The 23,005-nt window shown below is 47.1% G+C and overlaps 2 protein-coding genes and 1 long non-coding RNA gene across 6 annotated transcripts in view; 2 read left to right on the plus strand and 1 right to left on the minus strand.

Moving 5' to 3' along the window:
• The window catches only part of KDM3A (lysine demethylase 3A), a 30,508-nt gene extending 26,024 nt beyond the window's left edge, over window positions 1-4,484 (plus strand). Inside the window, exons 20-25 of the mRNA XM_040556846.1 lie at window positions 53-183; window positions 965-1,084; window positions 1,176-1,315; window positions 2,826-3,002; window positions 3,086-3,220; window positions 3,737-4,484. Of these exons, the coding sequence (XP_040412780.1) occupies window positions 53-183; window positions 965-1,084; window positions 1,176-1,315; window positions 2,826-3,002; window positions 3,086-3,220; window positions 3,737-3,817 (784 nt within the window). The 3' untranslated portion in view covers window positions 3,818-4,484. The remainder of the gene's footprint in view (window positions 1-52; window positions 184-964; window positions 1,085-1,175; window positions 1,316-2,825; window positions 3,003-3,085; window positions 3,221-3,736) is intronic.
• Window positions 4,485-7,558: 3,074 nt separating this feature from the next.
• The window catches only part of LOC121070164 (charged multivesicular body protein 3), a 30,678-nt gene continuing 15,231 nt past the window's right edge, over window positions 7,559-23,005 (minus strand). For 2 of the 4 annotated variants that reach the window (XM_040556849.1, XM_040556847.1), the window contains one exon: window positions 20,385-22,533. In XM_040556849.1, coding sequence (XP_040412783.1) covers window positions 22,438-22,533 — 96 coding nt within the window. In that variant the 3' untranslated portion in view covers window positions 20,385-22,437. Of the gene's footprint in view, window positions 8,114-9,068; window positions 9,184-10,372; window positions 10,495-11,766; window positions 11,947-15,029; window positions 15,091-16,733; window positions 16,882-20,384; window positions 22,534-23,005 lie in introns of those variants that run through there. The other 2 variants (XM_040556848.1, XM_040556850.1) reach the window with 2 other exon arrangements.
• On the plus strand, window positions 10,503-12,987 carry LOC121070166. The gene is made up of 3 exons (XR_005819935.1): window positions 10,503-11,132; window positions 11,631-11,642; window positions 12,977-12,987. It is a non-coding gene; the product is annotated as an uncharacterized LOC121070166 (long non-coding RNA).

Raw genomic sequence — 23,005 nt, forward strand, 5'->3', positions numbered from 1 at the left:
TCTGCTGCCTTCTTATCATTTCCTGACACTAAATCGTGCTGTATTCCTTTAGGTTTGATGATTTGATGAAAAATATTCCATTGCCAGAATACACTAGGAGAGGCGGCAAGCTCAACCTTGCTTCTCGCCTTCCCAACTACTTTGTACGACCAGATTTGGGCCCCAAGATGTACAATGCATACGGTAAGGAATTTTTTCACACTATAGGTGATGCTGCACACAGATTTGAATCAAAGCTTGCTATAAATTAGAAGAATCCTAGTAGTAGATCATCCGATTAATTACTTAATCGGAAAACTTAATTTTGGCTTGCTTTTAACTGATGTCAAGAGCATTATGTGGTGATGTAAAATGCTTTTTTGTCTGGATAGGCTCAAGCCAGTCACAGCCTGTTCCCAGTAACTTCCAACTTGCTCCACATGTGTACATACCTCCGTTTCTTATAGCTGGCCATAGGTATTTGTTCTGTTACTTCTGGCACGCTTCCCCTTTTTGGGTTGTATCACTTAGTTTTCAGTCTCTTCCTGAGCAGTTCTTTCCATGGCTGGCTCATCTGTTGTCACTCAAAAACAAACAAAAAACATTTAAAACTTCAAGTATGATCACGACCAGTAAAGAGATCCTGACTGGTAAACACTGCAGCAGCTGCCTTTGGTGACCAAGAAACTGTTGCTGAGTATACTTCATTCTAAACTGCTCTGGTAAAACCCTCTGGTAGCTGGACGTAAATGTGACCTTTATGTATCATACAGCCTGGGTATAGGTGCAGATTGATGTGGTAGTCCAGAAGTTTAACACTGGAAGACACAAACAGTATGGTGCAGGGTCCTGGCAATAAAGTAAATTGCTGTCCTGGAGGCATTTGCTTATGAAAGTGAAAGCTCTTTGGGCTTTTCAGATTGTTCTGCTTAGAGTGGTGTAACATTTCTTTTTGTCTCGCTAACATGGTGGATACTTTTTTCAGGCTTAATAACGCCAGAAGATAGAAAATATGGCACGACAAATCTCCATTTAGATGTGTCTGATGCAGCTAACGTTATGGTTTATGTGGGTATCCCCAAAGGGCAGGCTGATCAAGAAGAAGGTAAAGTCTTTCTCCCCTTCTGAAGGGGATTATTTCTGTGGTTGGAGGAAAGCATAACTTCATTGTAACTGCTTGTGTTTACTCTTAACAGAAGTGCTTAAAACCATACAAGACGGTGATTCTGATGAACTGACAATTAAGCGTTTCACTGAAAGTCGAGAAAAACCTGGAGCTCTGTGGCACATTTATGCTGCTAAAGATACAGAGAAGATCCGGGAATTCCTTAAAAAGGTAGGCAACATTATATCTGAAACTGTTTTGCTGTCTGTGTAGACTAACAAATACATCCTTGGACTCTTTTTAAAACCTCTTTCCTATCCCATTTATTCTAGAAACCAGAAACAAATGTACTTGGGTTGTATCAAAGACACAAATTCTTGGGTGACGTGGATCTTGTAGGATCTGAGGAGGGTAATGAGATGAAGTTTGAAGCTACCCTGGACCTAGATACGCTGCTTTAGTCCACACTTTTTATAGGACAAGCAATGAATTAATTGATGTTAGATGATGAATTGGTGTAAGATTTCAGCAAAAAGACAGTTTAACTTTAAACTAGACCTGTCTTAAAAAACATGCATATGAGATGCTCTTAAGAAACGTCAGAGTAATGTGTGGTTTATGGTTCTCCCTTGTTCTTTCACTTCTCCAACTTCATTTTTTTTCCATACCTTTATGAGGTTTGGATTGAGGGGAGAAGTACAAGGTTCTGCAGATGGTTTTCACGGGAGAGAAAAGGTTGAAAAGGTTTAATGGAGGAAAGGAATGTGATACTACATCCAAAAGGGCTTGTTTCAGTATTTAATTTATCACAAATGGTCCAGAGTTCCTGGTCCTCTTAATTCTGGAACTTCTTTGGCACACTAAAAGCAAAATAATTCATGTTTAAGATAAAAAAAAAAAAAAATTCGTGTTCAAGATGATAAAAAAAATCGTTTAAGATTAAAAAAAATTCATGTTTAAGATGAATGGAATGGTCTGAGCAACTGTTGGCTTTGTCAGCCTGACTGCTGTCTTGGACAAAATCTTGAAGGAGCCAGAGCAGTTTAAGATTTGTTCTTTGCTAATACTATACAATACTATATGTGATATACTTGATGCTCAGCTTGGTAAGTAGTGGTGGTTTGTGTTTTGACGCCTGTATCCCACACCTCTTCTCAGTCTACTTGCCTGCAGGTGTGAGGCTTTCAGCCGCTCACCTTCGGGTGGAACCAAGCTGTTCAACTCCTCACAAATGAGTTTTCAGGCTGCAGTCCAGTTCTCTCCCCACATCCTCCTACCCCTCAAACTTCTCTTATAAAGTACTTGTGCTTCCCAGCATGGTGTCTCCTGAAAATTGTGTTAGCGTCCTCTGTTTTGGTCACTGAGCACGCTGGCTAGTGCTGGCCTCGGGGCAGGCACCTGCTGAATTTGATGATGGTTTTTTTCCAGTGACAGGCTACAGTAGTGTAAGTTGTGAACATGAGTCACTTAACCCTTCTGTTTCTTCTTTCTTACTGTAAATTGGAATTATTTGCATTTATTATACCCACCTTTGCAACATGTCTGTGAAGCAAGTGGAAATGCAAAATGATGCAGCCTTCACAAACCAAGGACTGAGCAGGAGTTGCAGACAATTCTGACACCTGGCCACGTGGCGCGAGTCACTCTATCTGGCACGCATGCATAAGTCATACCACACACACACCTTGATTATCCAGTAGGACTGGTATGTTATAACAAGTTTCTTTTCCTGACTTTTCAGGTTGCTGAAGAACAAGGCCAAGAAAATCCTGTCGATCACGATCCTATTCATGATCAAAGTTGGTACTTGGACAGATCTCTAAGAAAACGCCTTCACCAGGAGTATGGAGTTCAAGGCTGGGCTATTGTACAGTTTCTAGGAGATGTAGTTTTCATTCCAGCAGGAGCTCCACACCAGGCAAGGACCAGTGACACTGTTTACAGTCTTACTGCTTGGGCAGACTTCTGCACATGTGGCTAATACTTGTGTGTTCTCTCTAGGTTCATAACTTGTACAGTTGTATTAAAGTTGCAGAAGACTTTGTATCCCCAGAGCACGTCAAGCATTGCTTCTGGCTCACTCAGGAATTTAGATATCTGTCACATACACATACAAACCACGAAGATAAATTGCAGGTAAGGTACCAATGCTCAAGGACAACCCTGTCCCCTTTTTCCCTTTTAAAAAATAATTAAAAAAAAATATCCTCACCAAACTCGTGCAGTAACGATATAGCTGTCTATAGAATGTCTCACGTTTGGATCAGCTTTAATGCAGTGGACCTCAAAAAGGAATTTCAGTAGGCTTACGGACTGTTACGTATGTTCAGTAGCTCTGAGGAGGCCTTCTGAGATTGTTTTTGAAGCGTTACCTTCTTCCATTTCTGCTTTTTCCTCTGGTTGAACCCACAAAACTCTCCTCAGGCTACTAAGTTTCAGTTTATAACCTGTTAGAACTTGAACCTTGTTCTCACAAGTTAGTGAGGTGAGGGAAGCTGGTGCTGATGAGCCTGTTTACCCTGAAAGGAGAGCCGCAAGGGGCGCAGAGAAGGTGGGGAAGCTGTGCGGGTGTCTTCTGTGTGTCAGTCAGTGTCTTCCAGACTGCCCCAAACCACGCTGTTTAACTTTAAATGCCTTTTCTTTCCCTCCTAGGTGAAGAATGTCATATACCACGCGGTTAAAGATGCAGTTGGGATACTGAGAGCGAACGAATCCAGCCTTAGCAGACCATAAAGTAGAAAGCCTTAACCACACACTATGAAATAGAAGCGCTGGCAGCTGTTTTACCTACTCAGTCAGGACCTCTGTGGACTTTGAGATTATATGAATGTTACCTCATCTTCCTTTCAGCAGTACCAGAGGATCGTGGTACTATGTTCTGTGTATTCTTCCAATGTTTACAAACCTGATATGTATATGTAGTAATATGTATGGACTGTGGCATACTGTGAATGCTCAGTTGCAATAGAACTTTATATGGAGTTGCTCTCCAAACTGTACAAAATACCTCCTATAGAACTGTCGGAAACTATTCCAAATTACTCATTTGAAAAATATTACCCGAGACTTGTAAAGCTCCAATTTTTAAAATTTATTTTAGGGTGGGAGGAAGTATGGAGTCACCCAATTTAATAAGCGATTTACATAAAAATAAACTTAAGAATGCAGTTCTGTAATTTCACATTAACATAGAACTAGCATTTAAAAGTAGCTTTCAGCTATTGTATAGTAACATAGAGGTGGGGATTAACCATCTTTAGGTAAATGTATTTAAATTTCTAAATGTTAAAAGAAACTTTTAATCAAATGTCTTCTGTTTGAAACTGATCTTTAATTTGAACTTATGTTTGATTCTCTGGTTTTTAACACTGAATGGTCTACATAAAATTCTTCTATTTCAGATATTGCTCCTTGCCCAGCTTCTTCAGTTGACTCTTGAAAATGTAATTAATTTCGTGCAGTGCTTTGAAATGCAAAAGCAAATTGTGTATCATACTGTTCATACATTTTTTTAACTATCTGAAAGCTTACGGTATTTAATTTAGCGATAGATCTGTTTATAGCTTTTTTTGGTTAACCGAAACATGGTTTAGCTTGATTACTGTTTCTCAACCAATACTGGTACAATGGTCTATATCAAGAGAGTTTTGCAGATTCAGTTTTAAAAAGCACGTTGCTCTAAAATTACTTAGACCGAAAAAAAATGGAATTGTAAAAACAAGCAGAGGGGAAGTGCATCTGTCATCTAACAAGCTGAAATAAAATCGATTTTTCTGTTCCTCAGTGCCCTTTTCAGCACTGAAATGCACAGGATAGCTGCTGGGGTGAGACAGGAGGGAGGGGAACCCTGTTACATGGTGACAAACTGGAAATTCCCCTCCCCACAACACTCACCTGCTACTGTTGATCAGCATTAACTATTCTGTCTTGGTGCCAGCTTTTTTTTTTTGAGAGAAACTTCCTCTTACACATTCTTCAGTAGTGGAACCGGAGCTGAGACTGTACTGACTTGCGGGGAGTAAGTCTCTTAAACAGCTTAGTGTACAGTGGGCTGATAAAAGGCTTGTCTGCTGCGAATAGGTACGTCTACTTTCTTTGCCTCAAAACGGAGGCAGGAGGAAGCACCCAGAACTAAAGAAGCAAAATGAAGACATAATTAACTCAGTCCTGTGTTTATTGCCTCTAGGTGGAGTTCCTTGTACCGATCTTTGTGACCACTCAGAGCTGGGGTAGCCAGTGGTTCCTGCTGCTTGGTTTTTTTTAGGAAGAGGCATTCAAAAAGACAGGAGAGGATCCCTAACGCTGGGTGAGGAATTTAGGTAGTTGTGAGTCAGTACCAGTACTGTGCTGCTCCTGGGGCAGAGAAACGTTCCAGTTCACTGAGCTGCTGCTGCGAGCTTAAATCCAGCTGAGCTACTCCACGTCCCTCCCTCTTTACTTGCTGCTGTCTCTATTTGATAATAAACAGCCTGGCCTGGTCCTAGTTGCCTGAGCTGGCTTCTGCAAGGAAGAACACGGTTGATTTGGCACTTTGAGCTAGTTACGTATCCTTCAAGGCAAGGCAGTGTTTCAGATGAACGTTCTTTCTTGCAGTAGCAAGCTTAAAGTAAATGCAATAAAGCAGTTAATTGCTTTTCTTGGATCTTCGTTAGAGTATGTGTGGGGAGCTGGCACACAGGTATGTTACCACCCAGCGAGTGAAGTGAGTCATGCCGACTTTATGCATGCAAATGTGCACAGATGTATGAAGAGACACATTGTTGGAGTTGGATTTTGAACCTTTTTACCGCTGCTGTTACGCAATCTGTTTTTATCCCAGCTCTCAACTCCGGCATCCTACTGACTGATTCTCCAAGTGCTTTTTCTTCCTCTGGGATCTGTCCTGGCTGCGGTGCTAAGACCAGGAGAAACAAATCGTCCTGTTTCAGCTCTTGGTACTTCTGCAGTGAAGAGGGAACCTTTGAGCTTGTTACTCCAAGCGCGTACCAAGCCCGAAGCACTAGGGTTACGCTGCTCTGGTACCTTTTGCTACTCTCCAGCATGACAGTGAAGGGTGCTTGGCGCCTCCTTGCTTTTATGGCTGAAACTGGACGCTGTTGGGCAGCATCCAGGTTTCTGTTTGTGTGCCTTATCTGTTCCTCTGCCCTTGCTGTTGGAATACCATTACAGGCTTTTCTTGTGGCAAGTCTTAGCAAGTGTTTCTTTTGTCAGCACCGCAGGAGCACCACAAGCCTCTTCAGGTGAGAGATGAACCAAGGGGATAGTTGCTTTGCACTCTGCCTCTGAGTCAAGACGCTAGCGTTGCCTGAAGTCTTTCTCTGGGAGGAGAGAGACTTCTTGTGTTTTGGACTCTTCTGGCCCTAACAATGTGCCATTTAAAGAGCGGCTGACACCACACTGTGGTTGTGGGGGCGGTGACACAGCAGCACCTGACATGACTAAGCTGAAGTGAGCTCCCCTTTCACTTCAGTACTTCAGTCACTGTCCCACGCTGCCACGTGAATTATTACAGCCTGGCTACTGGCTGTAAAACTGCTCTGTTCAGTTATGGGACTTGCAGATGAGCAGAGTGGGTAACAGGTGCTGCTCTTCTGCTCGGGGGGACAGGGCAAGGCACAGCTGGTCTCAGTGGTCTTGTAGGTACCAGGTTTAATTCTATAAACCTTGAAGGACTGAAACATTAAATTGGATGGGATCAGTTCTGGTGAATTGCTGGCTGCAACAGGGGCTGAAGAGGTGGTAACTTAACACCAGCACAAGTGCGGGGGCCTCTTTTACCTCTGTCACCTCACTGCCCATCACTTCTGCACTGTTTAAGGTTGCCTGTTCCAGCTGTTGCTCTTCCTCAGCTCGGCTCCTTTTTCCTCCCATGTGCAAGGGGCTGGGTAACAGAAATGAGAGGGCTGCTCTTGCTGCCTTCCGTCCAGGGAAGAGGCGGGGAAGAGCACTGATATTCCCCTCATAGCGTGCAGCCCCCAGTCTGTACCTTTCTCTGACTACCTAAGGACAGGTGGAGGTGGTAACCTGTCCCTACGCCTCCAGGGCTGAGGGAGAGGAAAGCCAGGGCTGAGGGAGAAGAAAGCCAGGCCTGTGCCAGCGGGGATTCTCTCCTCCTGTTACCAGCCTGGTGCCAAGGGCTGCCATCTGCCTCTTAGGAGTACCGCGTATTCACGTGTAGCTTGGAGTGAGAAATAAACACACTTCTAGAAGCAGCCAAGGTCAGAAGGGTACACCTGGCAGCCTGATGCTGTTCCACTAACCAGGACTCCCCCAGCGCACATACGATGATGCCTGAACAGCACTGGAAGAGAACACTTATTTAACAGCTGCTCTGACTGAAAGCTTTCCTTTACCTGAGCCGTGACATCCTAAATGCATTGGGTTTTGTAAAACCAAGAGGGAGCTGTTAAAGGTGGGCCTGTTTTGTGAAGGGAGTTGGAAGTCATGAAAACTAACGGTTGCTCCTGTGCATCAGTTTAAGAGCAGCTTTAATAAAAGTTGTAGTGAGTCAGAAAAACACGGATCTTACACCACTGAAGGGTTTTTGGTAGCAGACTATGCCAAAGTGCCTTTTAGGGAAAGATGATACTTGAAGCTAAGAATAGACTCCGAGACTTTATAACTAGGAATACATAACATTACAACACCCTTGCCACTTCACTGTAACCTTTCGCAGGTGATAGAGGCTGAACAGAAAACGATAAAATAATCTCTCCAGACTGCAGTCCCCAAGAAGTATATTACAGTAGTTTCTTGGAGAATATAGTCCCCAGGCAGAAAAAAAATATATATATTACACAAAGTATTCTCACGTATTAAGTTTTTGCATTTGGAAGGCAGGATAGACCATCCCACCACGGAACAAAAGGCAAACTGTACACGTTTGTTCCCTTCCTTAGCTGCGGAGGGTAGCTAATCGTGACTGCATCGCTTCGATGTCCTCCTCCTCGTCAACAGCAGCCGCCGCTCCCATGGGCTCGGGCTCCGGTAGAGCATCTGTGACTTTACTGGGTGCTTTACCCAAGGCCCCTGCAAACAACATGAAAAGACCCCTTAGCATGCATTAACTCTTCATTTAATAGCCAGCACCTTGTAGGGATGTATATTTGAAATAATTCAGCCAGACAGTTTGAGTTTATAGGCCCTGCTGCTGACGCTGTTGTTATTTGTCAGGCTCCTGAGGACACGGCTCTGATAAGAAGAGCTCCTGCTCTGCGTTTCTTCTTGTTCTCCTCACTGCCCCACTGCAACAGCCCGCAACACAGCAGGAAGGGAGCTTCTCCGAGCGAGGAACAGGAGGCAAGAAAGCAAAGCAGGACACGAGAAAAAAGCGAGGGCAACATGCCAGCGGCAGCTCACAAGGTGAGGAGCTGGGGCGTTTGGCAGTCGAGACGTTAGGGCTGAACGCTGCTCTGGCGCTTCCAGGCACCAGCCCATTTCACAAGAAATTCAGGTGAAGAGCGTTCTGAGCATTACCTAAGTCAAACAGCTAAAAGAGCAGCTCAGCACCTCGTGAGGTGTAAGCCAGGAGGCTTTGTTTGCTTATTTATTATTCAACAGCTCAAGTCGCTAACAGCATTTTACAGGCAGGAATCCCAGGGCAGCCTAGGAATTGAGGCAACGAGGCAAAGTTGATTTCCTGGCTTCATTAATAGTAGTGTATCTATCTGTCCTGGCACACACATTTTACCTGGATAAAAGGAGCCAATACAGACAGACGCAAATCTGTTAAAGCCTAAATGATAAACTGCGCAGACTTCAGCTGATGCTTTATTGTTTATGCTTCGCTGAACCTCGCTGGCTGCACCGCCCGCGTTCCCTGAAACCAGTTTGTCAGGCACTCCTTCGCCTTTAGGGAAGGCAAAGGCACCTCTGGGAGGCCACAGTTGTTAAGTCAGGACAGATGAAAGTTTACATCGTAGCACCTTCTTAGTTAACAGAGCAGGAGCAAGACTCCTCACTCCGCAAACGCACGCAGACTCACCCGCTGTAATTTCAAAAAGGATTTTGTCAATCTCCATCTCTGCTTCCTCCTCCATTTCGTCCTCATCCTCCATGCTTTCAAAGGTGTCCTCTAGCATTTCCTCTATAATGCCAGCCTACCAGGAAACAAAAGGGCAGCACGTGATGTCCTTGGAAGCAGCGGAGAGGACAGGCCCGTCTGTCAGTGTCAGATTGTGCCTACCCAGGCATTTAACAACTGCCGCAGGCGTGCTGCTCGTGTGCTGCTCGAGCTTTCCTGAACAAGGCTGCTCTCTTGCACGAGGGCTGCCCAACACGCTTGCCTACAGTTTAAGCCCGCACCTGTACAACTGGTGCACAAGAAAAGCAGTAGGAGAACCGAGGATTTCCTGTGTGTTCTCACATTCAGACCCCGCAGCTGTTTTTCACAGGTGTTGCATCTCTACCTATCTACAACTCCCGTTACTGCAAGTGCGCAGCCACAGATGCAGCTGTATTTCACATGCTTCCGTCACAAAGCATACATTTTACAGCCTGTTTTACAGCTTAGCTCTGACATAAGCTTCCCTTTTTTCCATCTGCATTTAAGAACACCCCCCTGCAGGGCCTGCATACGGCCAAATTGTTCTGGTGCCTAGTCGTAAAATTGTTAAGAAACAAGCTGGTTTAACCTAGCCAATCGTGAGCGGCATTTAAGGGGGGAAAAGAACAAAATTTTGACAGTCGAAAATAACCACAATAAACTAGTACACTTTAAAACCAGAGCACTTCCATCCGATGGAGACACCACGGTAGGTGCCCTAAAACCAGCATCAAAATAGCTATTTTGCCTCAGATGGGATAGATTTTCACTTTCCCACTCCACAACAGGCCGTGGTGGGTGTCCCATAACAAACGTTGTCCTCCTTGAGAGCAGGAAATTTGGTCTCCCCCAGAAGAGCTCAGGGTTAAGGGCAGTCACTGGGGTGCAGTTGTGAAGCTTGCTTCGAGCCTTGGTTCCCCAAGCCCTTGGGACCAGGATCACCAACCACAACCCCTGTGTATGGGAGCCGTTCCTCCTCCTTCCATCCTCTGCTTCAGCAGCTTTCTTCTGCTTTAAGCTTTGCACCAAGCACGTTGCAGGTATCACCGAGTCACGGTTCTCCCCACAGACAGCAACTTACCGCAAAGTTCCCAGCTAGTAACGTGCTACTTCATTTCTGCTGCTTACAGCTACACCAGACACCCTCCTTCGGACAACTGCCACCTAAGCAGGCGCACAGCGCTCCAGCGCGCTGCTCGGCCACCTCTCGTTCACCCAAGTCTCATTTACGTTACAGATCTTACCTTCATCATCTCTTTGGACAACTCTCTCATTGTTGCTTGGATTTCAGGGATTTTTACTAGGTTCTGCATAGCTTTCATGACTTCTGTGCTCTTCTGCAACGAGCCCGCTACTCTGAGGACAGCTGTGAAGGAGAGGCAGAAAAAACTTGAACAATCCGGGCACCGCTGATAGCAGAGAAACTATATCCTCCCTGTGTAGATAGAAATTCGCATTTGGGCATTTTTTAAGGTATATCCTGCTGTTTTGTTCTTGTCTACCTTCCTGGAAAAGCTCAACTCCTTACACATCTGAAAAACCAAGCATCGAGCAAAGTGCTCCTGTACAATTAGCTGGAGTTGCCAGATTGCCAGCAGAGATTTCAGCCCAGGTGGATGCAGTTCATAGAAGAGAGATCCCCGAGGAGCTCCTGCTCATACTCCTCAGCTGCCAGAGGACTTACGGAGGTGTCCACCAGCACTGCTGCACTCCAGCTCCCTGTCTGACTGCTGACCAAACCAGTGACCTTCCACCCAGGTAGTGGAAACTAACTGTGGCAGAAGTTCTAGTGAAATAGCTTCACAGCAAAGGATAAACTGGAAAACTAATCCTGAAGTAGATACACTAAAAATGTGTAGTTTAAGCTGGATTTAACAAAAAAGCCTTTCCAGAAGCTGTTCTCTTAACATAGCTTATAGGCTCTTCTCACACATGTTGATACACCACGATCAAAATGTAACGGTTAACGCTTCTTTGAGGTTCTTGAATTCTGTCACCTTACCTGTTTGTGGTTAAAACGGTCACTCCGTAATGAAGCAAACGAAGTTACAGCATATGTTATTTTTCACATTAATCCTTCGTTTCTCTAGCATTAAGAACCTTACACTTACAACGTTACCAGACCGACAGAAATCTTGACTTCTGCAGTCATTGCTTGAGCTGAAAAGCAAGTTAATACAAACTCCAGACTCAATTCTGGATTCCTTCCCCGTATTGAGTTCATACGTATATATTACGTGGATATGTGTATTCATCCTACTCGTGGATATCAGGCCTAATCAACTGGAGAGGAGTATCATCAGGACGAGGCTGTCAGTGGTGCTCAGGTTTGTGCAAAACCAGCGTGTGATTACGGGTAAAGTCACTGCTGTCAGTGTGTGGGTGCCTGTCTGCTGGGAGCAGGTGCCCAGCCTGGCTGGCCGTGGGGACGCGGACCCGCAGCAGCCGTACGCCTGCAGGCCTGGTACGGGAGGCACTTCCCTGGATCCTGAAGCCCAGCAGTAGCAGCTGCCTGTAACAAGAGCGGGTGAGCTTCCAAATCCAAGCTCTCCCAGCTCATCCTGTATTTAACCGTGGTTCTGAAAATAGAAATTCTAGAGCGGGGAAAGTTCCCGTAGTTGGGCTCAGGAGTTCTTACCAAGCTGGTTCTTCATCCCCATGAGAACAGAGTTCATGTGAGCTTTGGATGCGTAGAGTTTGCTTACGGCCTTCCGAGAGCGGATCAGTTCCTTTGCCAAGATCACACACACGTCTTTCTGACCCTTTTTGGCAGCATCCTTTATTGACCGTTTCACCTTTTCCTCTTCTCTCTGAATATCTGGAGCACGGAAAAACAGACACAGCAAACAGTTACAAGCTGCTGAGGATTTGGAAGAAAAAACAGTCATTTGCTGGAGTGTATTTTCAGTGCAAAGAATCGTTTCTAGTTAATTTCAGATTCACGTTACTGAAAGACCTTGCTCTAGGCTGATTTACATATTAGCTGATTAATTCAGCTACATATTAATAGCAAAATTCTCTTTACTCAACATCAACCTCTGTAATTTCCTTTGTAATTAGGGTACTGTAAATGACTGCCCAGAAATATTACTGCATGAAACTGAGCTAAGATGAATTCTTAAGGAAGAAGGGTCCAATAAGAACAAAGCCCTGTGAAATGAGTACCTTACGTACAAAGTCAGCTTACACTATTACACCAGCATGACACAAATATATACACATATATACATACACACACTTTAGTTACTATACTGATTTGCTGCTTGCAAGATTACCTCTTCTATGTTCATCACCAGCTAGCTCCACTTCACCCAGAAGGAACAAAGTTACCACAAGGGGATAAAAAACTATCTCAGAAGAGGGACAGGAATAGTTATTAGTGAAAATACTCGCCTGTCAGACTCCACATTCGAAGCTTAACCAATATGCCTATTTTTGTGTGAACTTGAGGGATGTTAGAGGAAAAAAAAATGGTTCTCACCATTTCTAAATCCCTGAAACGTATTTATCTGAAAAAAAATATGCTCTGAAAGTTTGTAGAAGGCTGATCTCGCAGAGGCTAAAAGGTTTATGTTACCCTTAACAACAACGAAGCATGGCCACATACGCAATGAATTTATAAAGGAACCACTAGATGCTTCATTACCACCACAAAACTCTTCACACTTGCAGACGAGCTTAATTATTCCCTCCATCAGGCACAGCTCATTAAGCCAGAAGTGGGTACCCAGCCAAGTCTGTACTCCTACTTAAAGAGTTACGGTCTCCAGTTTCCACTGCTCGTCCTTTAAACACCTGCATTAGGTGTGAACTGGCACACAAATTACAAGCTGCCTGGCTGCCGCCAGAGCCATGGATATTTAGCAGGGGAAACGTGCGAACAAATCTTTACGTATAGTTTTAAAGAGCCTGCTCAAACTCTCCTAGCATCCAGCTTCGTTTGAAACCTTTCGATAACAGCACGCTGGAGCAGGAGTACTGAACTGAGCCTGTTTCAAGTGAGCACGAAGAGCTGGAATTGAAATTAAATAGGCGTCCTTAAACAATAAAGGTTTCTCTAGCAGATCTGCGGTGACTGTCCACACATCTGCCTCGCGAGACAATGCTGGCTGTGTACAGAAGCAGCCAGGTACCTCAAAAACCTCAACGTAAGAGATGCAGGAGCAAGCATGGGCTACTTCCTTCTCCAGACTCAGCAGTGAGTTACCCACTGATGAAACACGGCTCTAAGTCAGTCTGCACAACATTGTCCTAAAGCAAAGGAAGAACTCGGGTAAGTAAGGGCTAGGCACACCTTCCTGCAAAGGGTTGAAGGAAACGACCGCAACAAAACGTCTTTGTTCGAGTCTTTTTGATTTATACCAGAAGCTACAGGTAGGCAAGGACCAAAAGATGACCTTTTACAAAAAACAAAAGCATCAAAACGCACTTTTTGGCATAGGTTTTGCCGCGGGAGTTAAGGCGCCCTGCCTGTACTCGGGATGAGTCACCCTCCCAAGCTCGTTCAGCGGCTCTTTATCCTACGGGACCGGCAGAGATCCGTACGACCGCGATCAGACAAATACGCTCCTTGTTGCTTCCTCAATATTATCTGCAGAGACTTCACAACCTCACAGCCATTTGTACGTCAGGCACGGGAGCGAGCCAAGTCCCAGCTTCTCAGACCAGGTGAGACAAACAGCTGAGGTGCTACAACAGCAAAAGTACCAGGAGTAACGCAGCAGCACTGAGAAATTACTGTATTTGCTTTGTTAGGGTAAAAACGACCACAAATATTTTGCTATGACATCCAAATCAGGGCAGCGCGGCCACGTACTTGAGCGAACGCTGACGCTCGTGCGACTAACTGCTGAATATGAGATTTGTGGCACAAACGTGCAGGAATGGTGAACTGAAGGTGAATGCCAGCTCCGCACCCCCAGGAGACAAAGCCAACACGGCGGTCGGTCCCTCTGCAGCTGGGTGGCAACACCCCCGAGCTCAACACGGGGGCGCAAAGCAGCCCGAGAGCACTGGGGTGCTGCTGCCTCCAACGACGTGCAGCACAGCCTTCCCGAGGGAAACGAAGGCAGGTCCCAGCTCGGCATCCTTACTCAAAGAGCACAGCCACTGCCCGGGTGAAAGTCCTACAACAGGCGTGAAGTTGAGAGAAAACCCAAGGTCCACGAAGCCGTCGGCAGCGAACGCGTGAGTGCCTTGTTCCCATGAGGTGTGTGGTCTCTAAAACATACTTCGGGGCAAGCTCAGCCTCGTGTCTCAGCTGGCCTGCGCCTGACACAGCCGCGCAAAGTGCCTCGGTGAGCGCGAAACAATTCACAAGCGCAACGAACGTCGCCACGCATCAGTGTTCCTGGAAGAGGCACAAGCCCTGTCCTCATCCTACAGACGAGGACAAAGCCGGACTGTGCCGCACGAGCACCTCCCTCCAACCAACCCGTACAAACCGCCAAGGGGGGGGAAACACGAACCCCGCCAGCTCGCACCAGAGCGTGGGGCTGAGGACGGAGAACGTCCTCCTCGAGGAGTCCCTCGAAACAGGCAGCGTCCAGCCACGGCTGCTGACACAAAGCAGCCTTTACCAGCACTTCCCACAGGGCTTCTAGGTGAAGCTCTGCATAATGAGTCAAATTCTTCTTACCAAATGGGACTTCGGTACATCACGTCTCACTGGAAGCAAACAACGTTCGGGTTCTTTTGAAAATTTTACTTGGAGAACTCCACGGCAATGCCATTTTCCTAACACGGATCAAGCCCGGCCCCAGGATCACGTTGTTCTTCCTTCCAGAGGCAGTGACGTACCCGGGGTTATTCGATTTCACAGCCCCCCCCCCCCTGCTTTAAGGCAAAAAACTTGAAGGAGGACAGGGAAAGGAAGAACAAAAAAGCGACAGGAGTACAAACCTCTGATCTGTCTGTCAATCACCCTCATTTCTTTCCTTATCTTCAGGGACCATTCGTTGACCTCAAAAAGGAAAAGTGTGAGAGTTACTTGGAATTCAGCTTAAAAAGAAACGTTATCCTTTTGTACTTTCTTGCCACTTAACCATTCAATATCACAAGAAAGCACTTAAAAACGTACAAGCTTTAAGTTATGAGTGACAATTAAATATTTCATTATTCAAATAAAAAAAATAAATCAGATACCACCAGTTACTGCAATCCTCCTAACATTTAGACAAGGGGTTAGGGAGGATGTGACCTGTGATTGCCTTGCTACCTCCACATCAGAGCCAGCAACCGATGCCACTGCAGAGGAAACTCGCCTCGGGGCTTTCATCACGAGGCACAAACTGGCCCTGGATGAGAGCACTGAGGAACCAGGGGACAAGGCAGGACCGCCCCAAAGCTCAGACGGGTCACTCGGGGCCCCATCCGTTGAGTTTTGGCACTCTGCTCCAGCACCTAAACACTCCTGCGGTAAAAGGTTTTCCTCACGTCCAGTTCAAAATCCTCCTCTGGCGACCTGGGGCCGCAGCCCCTTGTCATTTCACCGGCTGCACCCCAAAATTGTCTGGCTCTCCCCTCACCATAACCCCACCAGAGGCAGCAGAAGGCTTTAGACGCTTTCCTCTTTGCCTTCTCTTCTCCAAGCTCACGCAAGCCCCGTTCGCAGAGAGGCTGCCCAGCCAGCCCTAGGCAGCACCCCCAGCTCCTCCCTACGGCTGTCCTCGCAGGTGCGGAGCTGGGCGCTCCCGCGTCCCCTGGTCTTCCTGATGCTCCTCACCAGGTTTGTGTCTAAGAGGAGGAGACGCCGCTGTGTCCCCTCCTCGAACACCAGACACGTCGGTTCAGCAGAGTGAAGAAGGGCAGCGGGGATGTGGTACAAGCCACGGCGGCACAGAGGTCTGGGGGCAGAAGCGCTGTCGGCCAGCTGAGGAAGGCTCACCACCCCGAGCACCACGGAACATCCGCGGTTGGACGGGACCCGTAAGGCTCATCGAGTCCAACTCCTGGCACCGCACAGGTCTGCCCAAAAGTTCAGACCGCGGGACTAAGCGCACAGTCCAGTCGCTTCTTAAATTCCGACAGGCTCGGTGCAGTGACTGCTTCCCCGGGGAGCCTGTTCCGGTGTGCGACCGCCCCCCTGGTGAAGAACGAAGCCTCGCTGCCTCCCGTGCTGATAAACACAGGTTCCGCATCGCAGCAGGGGGGGCAGAGGAGCGATAAACTGAAATAATCCGCTCTGACTGGGCTGGAGGGGAACCGCGTTTGTAGCTCACTCAAGCCGGACAACGATCATAGAGTATCACAGATCTGTTAACGTCGGAGGAGGCCTCCAAGAGCACCTGGTCCGACCACCCCCCTACCGCCAATGGCGCCACCAACCCATGTCCCCAAGCACCAGGCCCAACCTCTCCTCGAACACCCCCAGGGGCGGCGACGCCACCACCTCCCCGGGCAGCCCGCCCCAACGCCTGAGCGCTCTTTCTGACAGAAATGTCTCCTCACTGCCAACCCGAGCCTCCCCCGGCACAACCTGAGGCCGCTCCCTCCGGTCCTGTCACAGGTACCTGTGAGCAGAGGCCGCCCCCAGCTCCCCGTCAGGCCGAGCCGTGAGGCCTCCCCCCCGCCCCTCACAGGACCCCCCCTCCCCCCGCCCCTCACCATCTCCTTGGGCGGCTTCTCCGGGGTCTTCCCGAACAGCCCCATGGCAGCGCCCGCCGCTTCCGCCCTCACCTCCCGGGGCGCGGGCGGGCCCGCTGCGCATGCGCCAAAGCCCCTCCCCGCCCGGCAGCGCGTGCGCCGAAGGCGCCGCCCCAGCGCCGCTGCGGAGACTGAGAGGGCACGGCGCGCGCGGCCACGCCCCTCCGGTTGGCCACGCCCCCCTGCGCCTTCAGGCCACGCCCCCCACCCCCGCCCTCCTCGCCCAGGGAATGGGAGGGGCAGGGGGCGGCGGTGGGCAGCGCCAGCCAAAAAAAGAATGAAATTAAAAATAATAATAATAATAATAAAATCAAATAGATTAACATTGACATAAATAAAGCGAAGGGGAAAAAAAAAGAAAGCGAAGGGGAAAAAAAAGAAAGCGAAGGGAAAAAAAATGAAAGCGAAGGGGGGAAAAAAGAGAAAGCGAAGGAGAAAAAAAGAGAAAGCGAAGGGGAAAAAAAGAGAAAGCGAAGGGGAAAAAAAGAAAGCGAAGGGGAAAAAAAGACAAAGCGAAGGGGGGAAAAAGACAAAGCGAAGGGGGGAAAAAGACAAAGCGAAGGGGGGAAAAAGACAAAGCGAAGGGGAAAAAAAGAGAAAGCGAAGGGGGGAAAAAAAGAGAAAGCGAAGGGGGGAAAAAAAGAGAAAGCGAAGGGGGGAAAAAAAGAAAGCGAAGGGGAAAAAAAGAAAGCGAAGGGGAAAAAAAGAGAAAGCGAAGGGGAAAAAAGAGAAAGCGAAGGGGAAAAAAAGAGAAAGCGAAGGGGGGAAAAAAAGAGAAAGCAAAGGGGGGAAAAAGAGAAAGCGAAGGGGGGAAAAAGAGAAAGCAAAGGGGAAAAAAGAGAAAGCGAAGGGGAAAAAAGAGAAAGCGAAGGGGAAAAAAAGAGAAAGCGAAGGGGAAAAAAAAGAGAAAGCGAAGGGGAAAAAAAGAGAAAGCGAAGGGGAAAAAAAGAGAAAGCGAAGGGGGGAAAAAAGAGAAAGCGAAGGGGGGAAAAAGAGAAAGCGAAGGGGGGAAAAAAGAAAGCGAAGGGGGGAAAAAAGAGAAAGCGAAGGGGGGAAAAAAAGAGAAAGCGAAGGGGGGAAAAAAGTGAAGGGAAAAAAAGAAAGCGAAGGGAAATAATAAAATGAAGAAAAAAATAAAATAAGTTTAAGAAAAAGTTTTAAAAAAAGTTTTTAAAAGAGTTAAAATAAGTTAAAATAAAATATCAGATGGCAGCAGAAGCCCCCCCACCCGTCACACTGGGGCCGGACAGCAGCCTCCCGGCGTCCCCTCACGCCCTCCCTGCAGCCCAAGGCCAGGGCCCGCCGTGCGGGACGCAGGGCAGAAGGCGAGGCAGGACCAAGTGCCCTTAGCTGAAGCCAGCCCCAACAGCTCGCCCTCTCAGCCCCCCTGCTGGTGAAGCCCCCACTTCGCTAACAGCCCCAGTAACGCCCAGCCCACCCTTGTCGTTCCCCCCCCCCGCCCCAAGCTTTGCCCACCATTTCGGACCGGGCCCCAAGCAGGCAGCGCACCACACCACGGCTCAGACAGAACCCCCAACACAACCCAAATCCGTCCCCCGCTAACCGAGGGACGGCCCCACACCTCCATAACCCCTCACTAAGGCACAGCCCTTGGTGGGTTTGTCATCCGCCATTTTGTGTTCAGTCAGCCACCAGCTTTCGGGCCTGAGGTGCCAGAGGGCAGAGCCCCGTACCCCACGCCGTAACTCAAGGCACCCAAACACTGGCACACCACAGCAAAACAAGCCAGCAGTGACACCCTGACCTCCCTTTTCTCTCCTCCCCAGCCTTAAAACTGTCAAGAGGTTTGGGTAAGGGCTGCCTGAGATCCTGCGCCCCATAAAAACCCCCACTCAGATGCCACCGCTGGCACAAACATCTGGTAAAAGAAATACACCCCTGCTGCTGGGACCACCAACACACTGTGCCAGCTGCTGTGGGTTTCAAAGCAGATGTATTCAGCAGGAACTAGATCAAAACAATTTATGTAAGGCAGGCTGGCCGACACGAGGGGACGAAGCCTTCCGTCACTACCATCTACTGGTCATAATTATCCCCGCATATGGATGCGCCCTCCGTGGCTTTTCTGCTAATTAAACGGCAGTTTGTGTCATTTATCAGAAGAAATGGATAGTAGAGCAACGGAGGGCATGAAAGCAGTCTTCAGCTGAACCAGGCGTGCACGGCAGTTTGCAAATAAAGCCGGCCCCGCGCACCCACGTGGAGCTGACGGATTTCCAGCAGCAGAGGCACGCAGTGCCCGAGGACACGGCCTCGCTTGAACTCACCCCTCCTGGTGTTTCAAAATGCTGAGGTACCGGGGAAAACTAGTGCTAAAGCGAACCCTCACTTGTGTACTTTTGTATGTCAGCTACAGCATTAATTATTTTCCCTGAAGTTTTCCTCTTTTGAGGTGGCCAAGCCTCTGTGAGGTGCAGCAATGTGGATTTCAGCCCCCCCCCCTTTTTTTTTTTTTTTTTATGAGGCACATGACTGAGCGTCACACTGCTCATGCACTGGTAAAAGAAGTGCTCTTCGCCCCCGTTACGCCTTGTCACTGCTCTGCCTCAGTAGCGAGGGATAAAGGCCGTGTACTGCCAGGCCTCAAATGGAGTAAAAATTTCCGTCTGCACTAGGAGGGAGGTGGCAGATATCGTGCCCCTTCTACTTCCCTGCTTCAGTACTGCAATAGGAAATGAGGAAAGAAAAAAATACTCACAGTTAAAAACAGCTCCTCCGGTTATTAGGAGAGTGTCCTCCTGCGATGACACCTGGTGACTGACTGGAGGTGTGAAACATTTGTTGATTAGGAAAAAAGTTAGTGTCCGGGTCTCCTGCACAGAGGAAACAATGCCAGAGAGCTCTGTGAGCGCAAACCTCCCAAATGGCTGCAGGGAGACAGCAAAGAGAGAGATCCTAACTGCAAGAGTGACCTGTGTTTACATTTCCCACCATCACCTTTATTTATCTTTTTATATCACATGGGCAAGAGCCAGGAAGGAAATAAAAATGACACTCTTGCTTCTAACACGTTAAACAAATTAAAACCCCTTTCTGGTTTATTAACCTTTTCTTCTACTTCATCATCATAAATTATCACTCCTCCCCCCCTCCCAAAAAAAAATTCCTTCAGATTTTAGTCAGATGATTTCTGAAAGGTACAACCAAAACTAGAGTTTCTTACTGAAAGACAAAGAAACAAGACTGCCTTTTTTTTTTTTCCTGGCATCAAACATCTCACTCTTCTCCAAGAAATCTGAAGTCACTTCCAAAAAACCACTTGGAATCTGGCAAATTTTACCTTTACGAGCTGCTTCAGGCACCACATCCCATTCTGCTGTTTCATGACGGTTCCCTCTGAGGCTGTAGAGGGAGGCTCTAAAGTTTTCCTAGATGTCTGCAGATAGGGGTACTGGAGAGACAGTTGGTTCAGAAGAGGATCTCTGCCTGATAAAGCCATTTGTGGTTAATTAGAAAAGCCCTGGTCAAGCAGAGAAGCACCTCAACCCCAAAAACTTAGGAATGAAGAAGCCTGCAGTGTAACACCACTGCCTTCTGCCTGGTCAGCGGCAAACACTGGAGGAAGGAATTCCAGCATCACTAGGAGACGAGTTATTAGTCACAAAAGTCGTGTTATATTTTTATTGTCTTCACAGATAAATCAGACCAGCAAGACATCTGTAACCATACACACAAAATATTTATCAAAACAATTAACATTACAAATCTCCTTTTAAAATAATTTATTTCACGGATTTCTTTTTAAATGGTACTGTCTTACAACATACATTATTCAACAAAGATGTGCTGAACAGACTCTAAAATAAGAAACACTTAAATTAAGCAATTGTCTCTGATTCGAATTTCGATTTCACCCACATCCTAACGTGTAAACGTTTGCTGGAATACGCTTCTGTTGTAGGCTTGATTTTTGTGCTTACAAAAACAGCATCGAGTTTCCGGATGTTGAAAAGAAAAGAGTTACCGTACGATTAAGTATGCATTCAGTTCAACATACAAGGCAACCAAATGATTCTGTCGTTAACGTTAGCATCATGTATATTTTAGTTCACTGCACTAACATTTAAACTAAAACTTCAAACCACATAATCTTTTAAGTGACTAACATTTAAAAGGCAAGCAGTAATATCCTGAAAGCTTACAAAGGACGGCAGCGCACAGCTAAGATGGGGTATCGTGTGACGAAGGCTGCGGATGTGTGTATGGCTGCTTTTTTTTGTACGAAGCCCACCTGCAGACAGGGCAGCAGTGCCGCCCCCCGGCCAGCCACATCACGATGCAATTCTGGTGGAAGACGTGGCCGCACGGCAAGCCCATGAGCAGGCAGCCGTTCTCGAAATTCTCTAGACACACAACACATTCTGTACAGTGCAACATCTCGGGGGGCCACGCTGACCAGTCTGGCTCCGTGTCACCTGCGGTGCTGTACGACCCGTACGACCTCGCTTTCCGTTCATACGGCTCGCTGTGACAATATTTACTGGCACACGAACAGGTCTCGGCACGGCACCGCCGCTCTCCCTCGCTGGGCCTATGAAATGTGTTTGGCTCATCGTCCTCCGAGACTTCTTTTTCGCTGCTGAAGACCTCTTTGTTTTCGCTGTCCGAGTCACTTTCGCTGTCTTGACTGGTTTCCAGCATCTCCTCATCAGAATGGACGCCGAGGCATTTAAACCTCCACATCGGTAAGTTTTTTATGTAATCAGTCGGTATCAGAGGGTGAAGCCAGAGATCGGGGAAGGCCAGTCGCTCCAAGAACAAGTCTGGGTCTTCGTCCCAGTCCGAGTCAAAAGGGAAGTGCTGGAAAGAAGCAATGGGATGAAACAAGTAGCTGGTGTACCAGTCCCACAGACTTGACAGCCACTCCAGATTATTCGCGTTTACTTCGTCGTTGTTGTTATTGCGCCTTCTTTTTTTCTCAAAGTAGTCGATGAGTAAACCATGACCGAGGTACGTGCTGAGGAAGAGGGCTGGGTGTGAGGAGTAGAACATCCAGTCGGCTCTTACCCAAGAAGCCAAAGTAGTCGTGTTAGAGTACCTGAAGAGTTTTAAACTGTACTCGTAAAAGCTGTCTAAGTAAGGTAGTTGCAAAAAACCCAACACAGGTAGCCAGGAAATAATTAGTAGTGAATTATACGTCCCTAAAGTGCTTATAAGAACCACAAAACGCTTTATAGTAGCGCCCTGTGTAATAAACAGGTCCATCCAAGCCATCAGATTAACCAAAACTAGGCTTAAAACAAACAAATCGTTAACTTCTGGTTGCAGCGAGCGCAAAAAGGAATCCATGGCACGTAGTGATATGAATTCACCAGTGTTATTTCCATACCTGTAGATCCCCTCAGGAGTCCTAAGTATGTAGGACGGCGTCTTGTAGACGCCGATTTCTGCCATGTAACTTTTATTGTCCCAGTTTTCCACGTTCACAAAAATAAACTCTACTCTTCCAGTAAACTTTACACTTAGTGCAGAGAAGAAGGCCGGAGGCTGGTCGAGGTTGGCAAACAGGTAGATTTTCACACGATACTGGTCGCTTTTGTTCCATTCTTCTCTTAAATGTTCGGAGTTGTAGATGGTTTTGATCCGAGAAGCAGCGTGGGCTGTGATCCACTTGAAAATGTGCTCCACTTCAATCTTGCGTCCGCTATATTCTTTGAGCATTACTTTGCCCTTGGAGGTGCTGGTTTGCGGAACTGACATGATGAGGGTGGATTTCAGCCAACCCCTCCTCCTGCAGTATCTACAAAGAAAACGGCAAGTTAGATTACGGTTTTCTACTCCTGGAGCCGCAGTCCTTACATTTCCTTAATGAGCCCCAAAATTAAACACGGTGAGCACCTGGGAGTTCGTACAGATAACAGCAGGAAATACAGGCACCCAAATATTCTCCGACAAAGAACATTTATGTTATGTTTGCTATCTTACAGGAAGGCTGTAAAGAGACATATACTTGTAAAACACTGGAGAGGAGTGGTGTTAATTTCCACCAGTTATTAGAGTAAACGAGGGCACACATCAGTCATTCACGCTTTGTAACTGGCTTTGCAAAGTATGCTAGCAGACGCTTTTCTCTTCACTACAAAGCTTTAGTATTAGAAGCTATTTTTCCTAGGCATTCCGGCCAAGAAAACAACCATTACAATACAAGTCAGCGTCCCACTGCTTTCCCAAACCTGCAGATAACCTTTTCCCAGTGCTTCTTTCCATCCTAC

This window comes from Cygnus olor, chromosome 4, assembly GCF_009769625.2.
Source record: "Cygnus olor isolate bCygOlo1 chromosome 4, bCygOlo1.pri.v2, whole genome shotgun sequence".
In the NCBI taxonomy this organism is placed as follows: Eukaryota; Metazoa; Chordata; class Aves; order Anseriformes; family Anatidae; genus Cygnus; species Cygnus olor.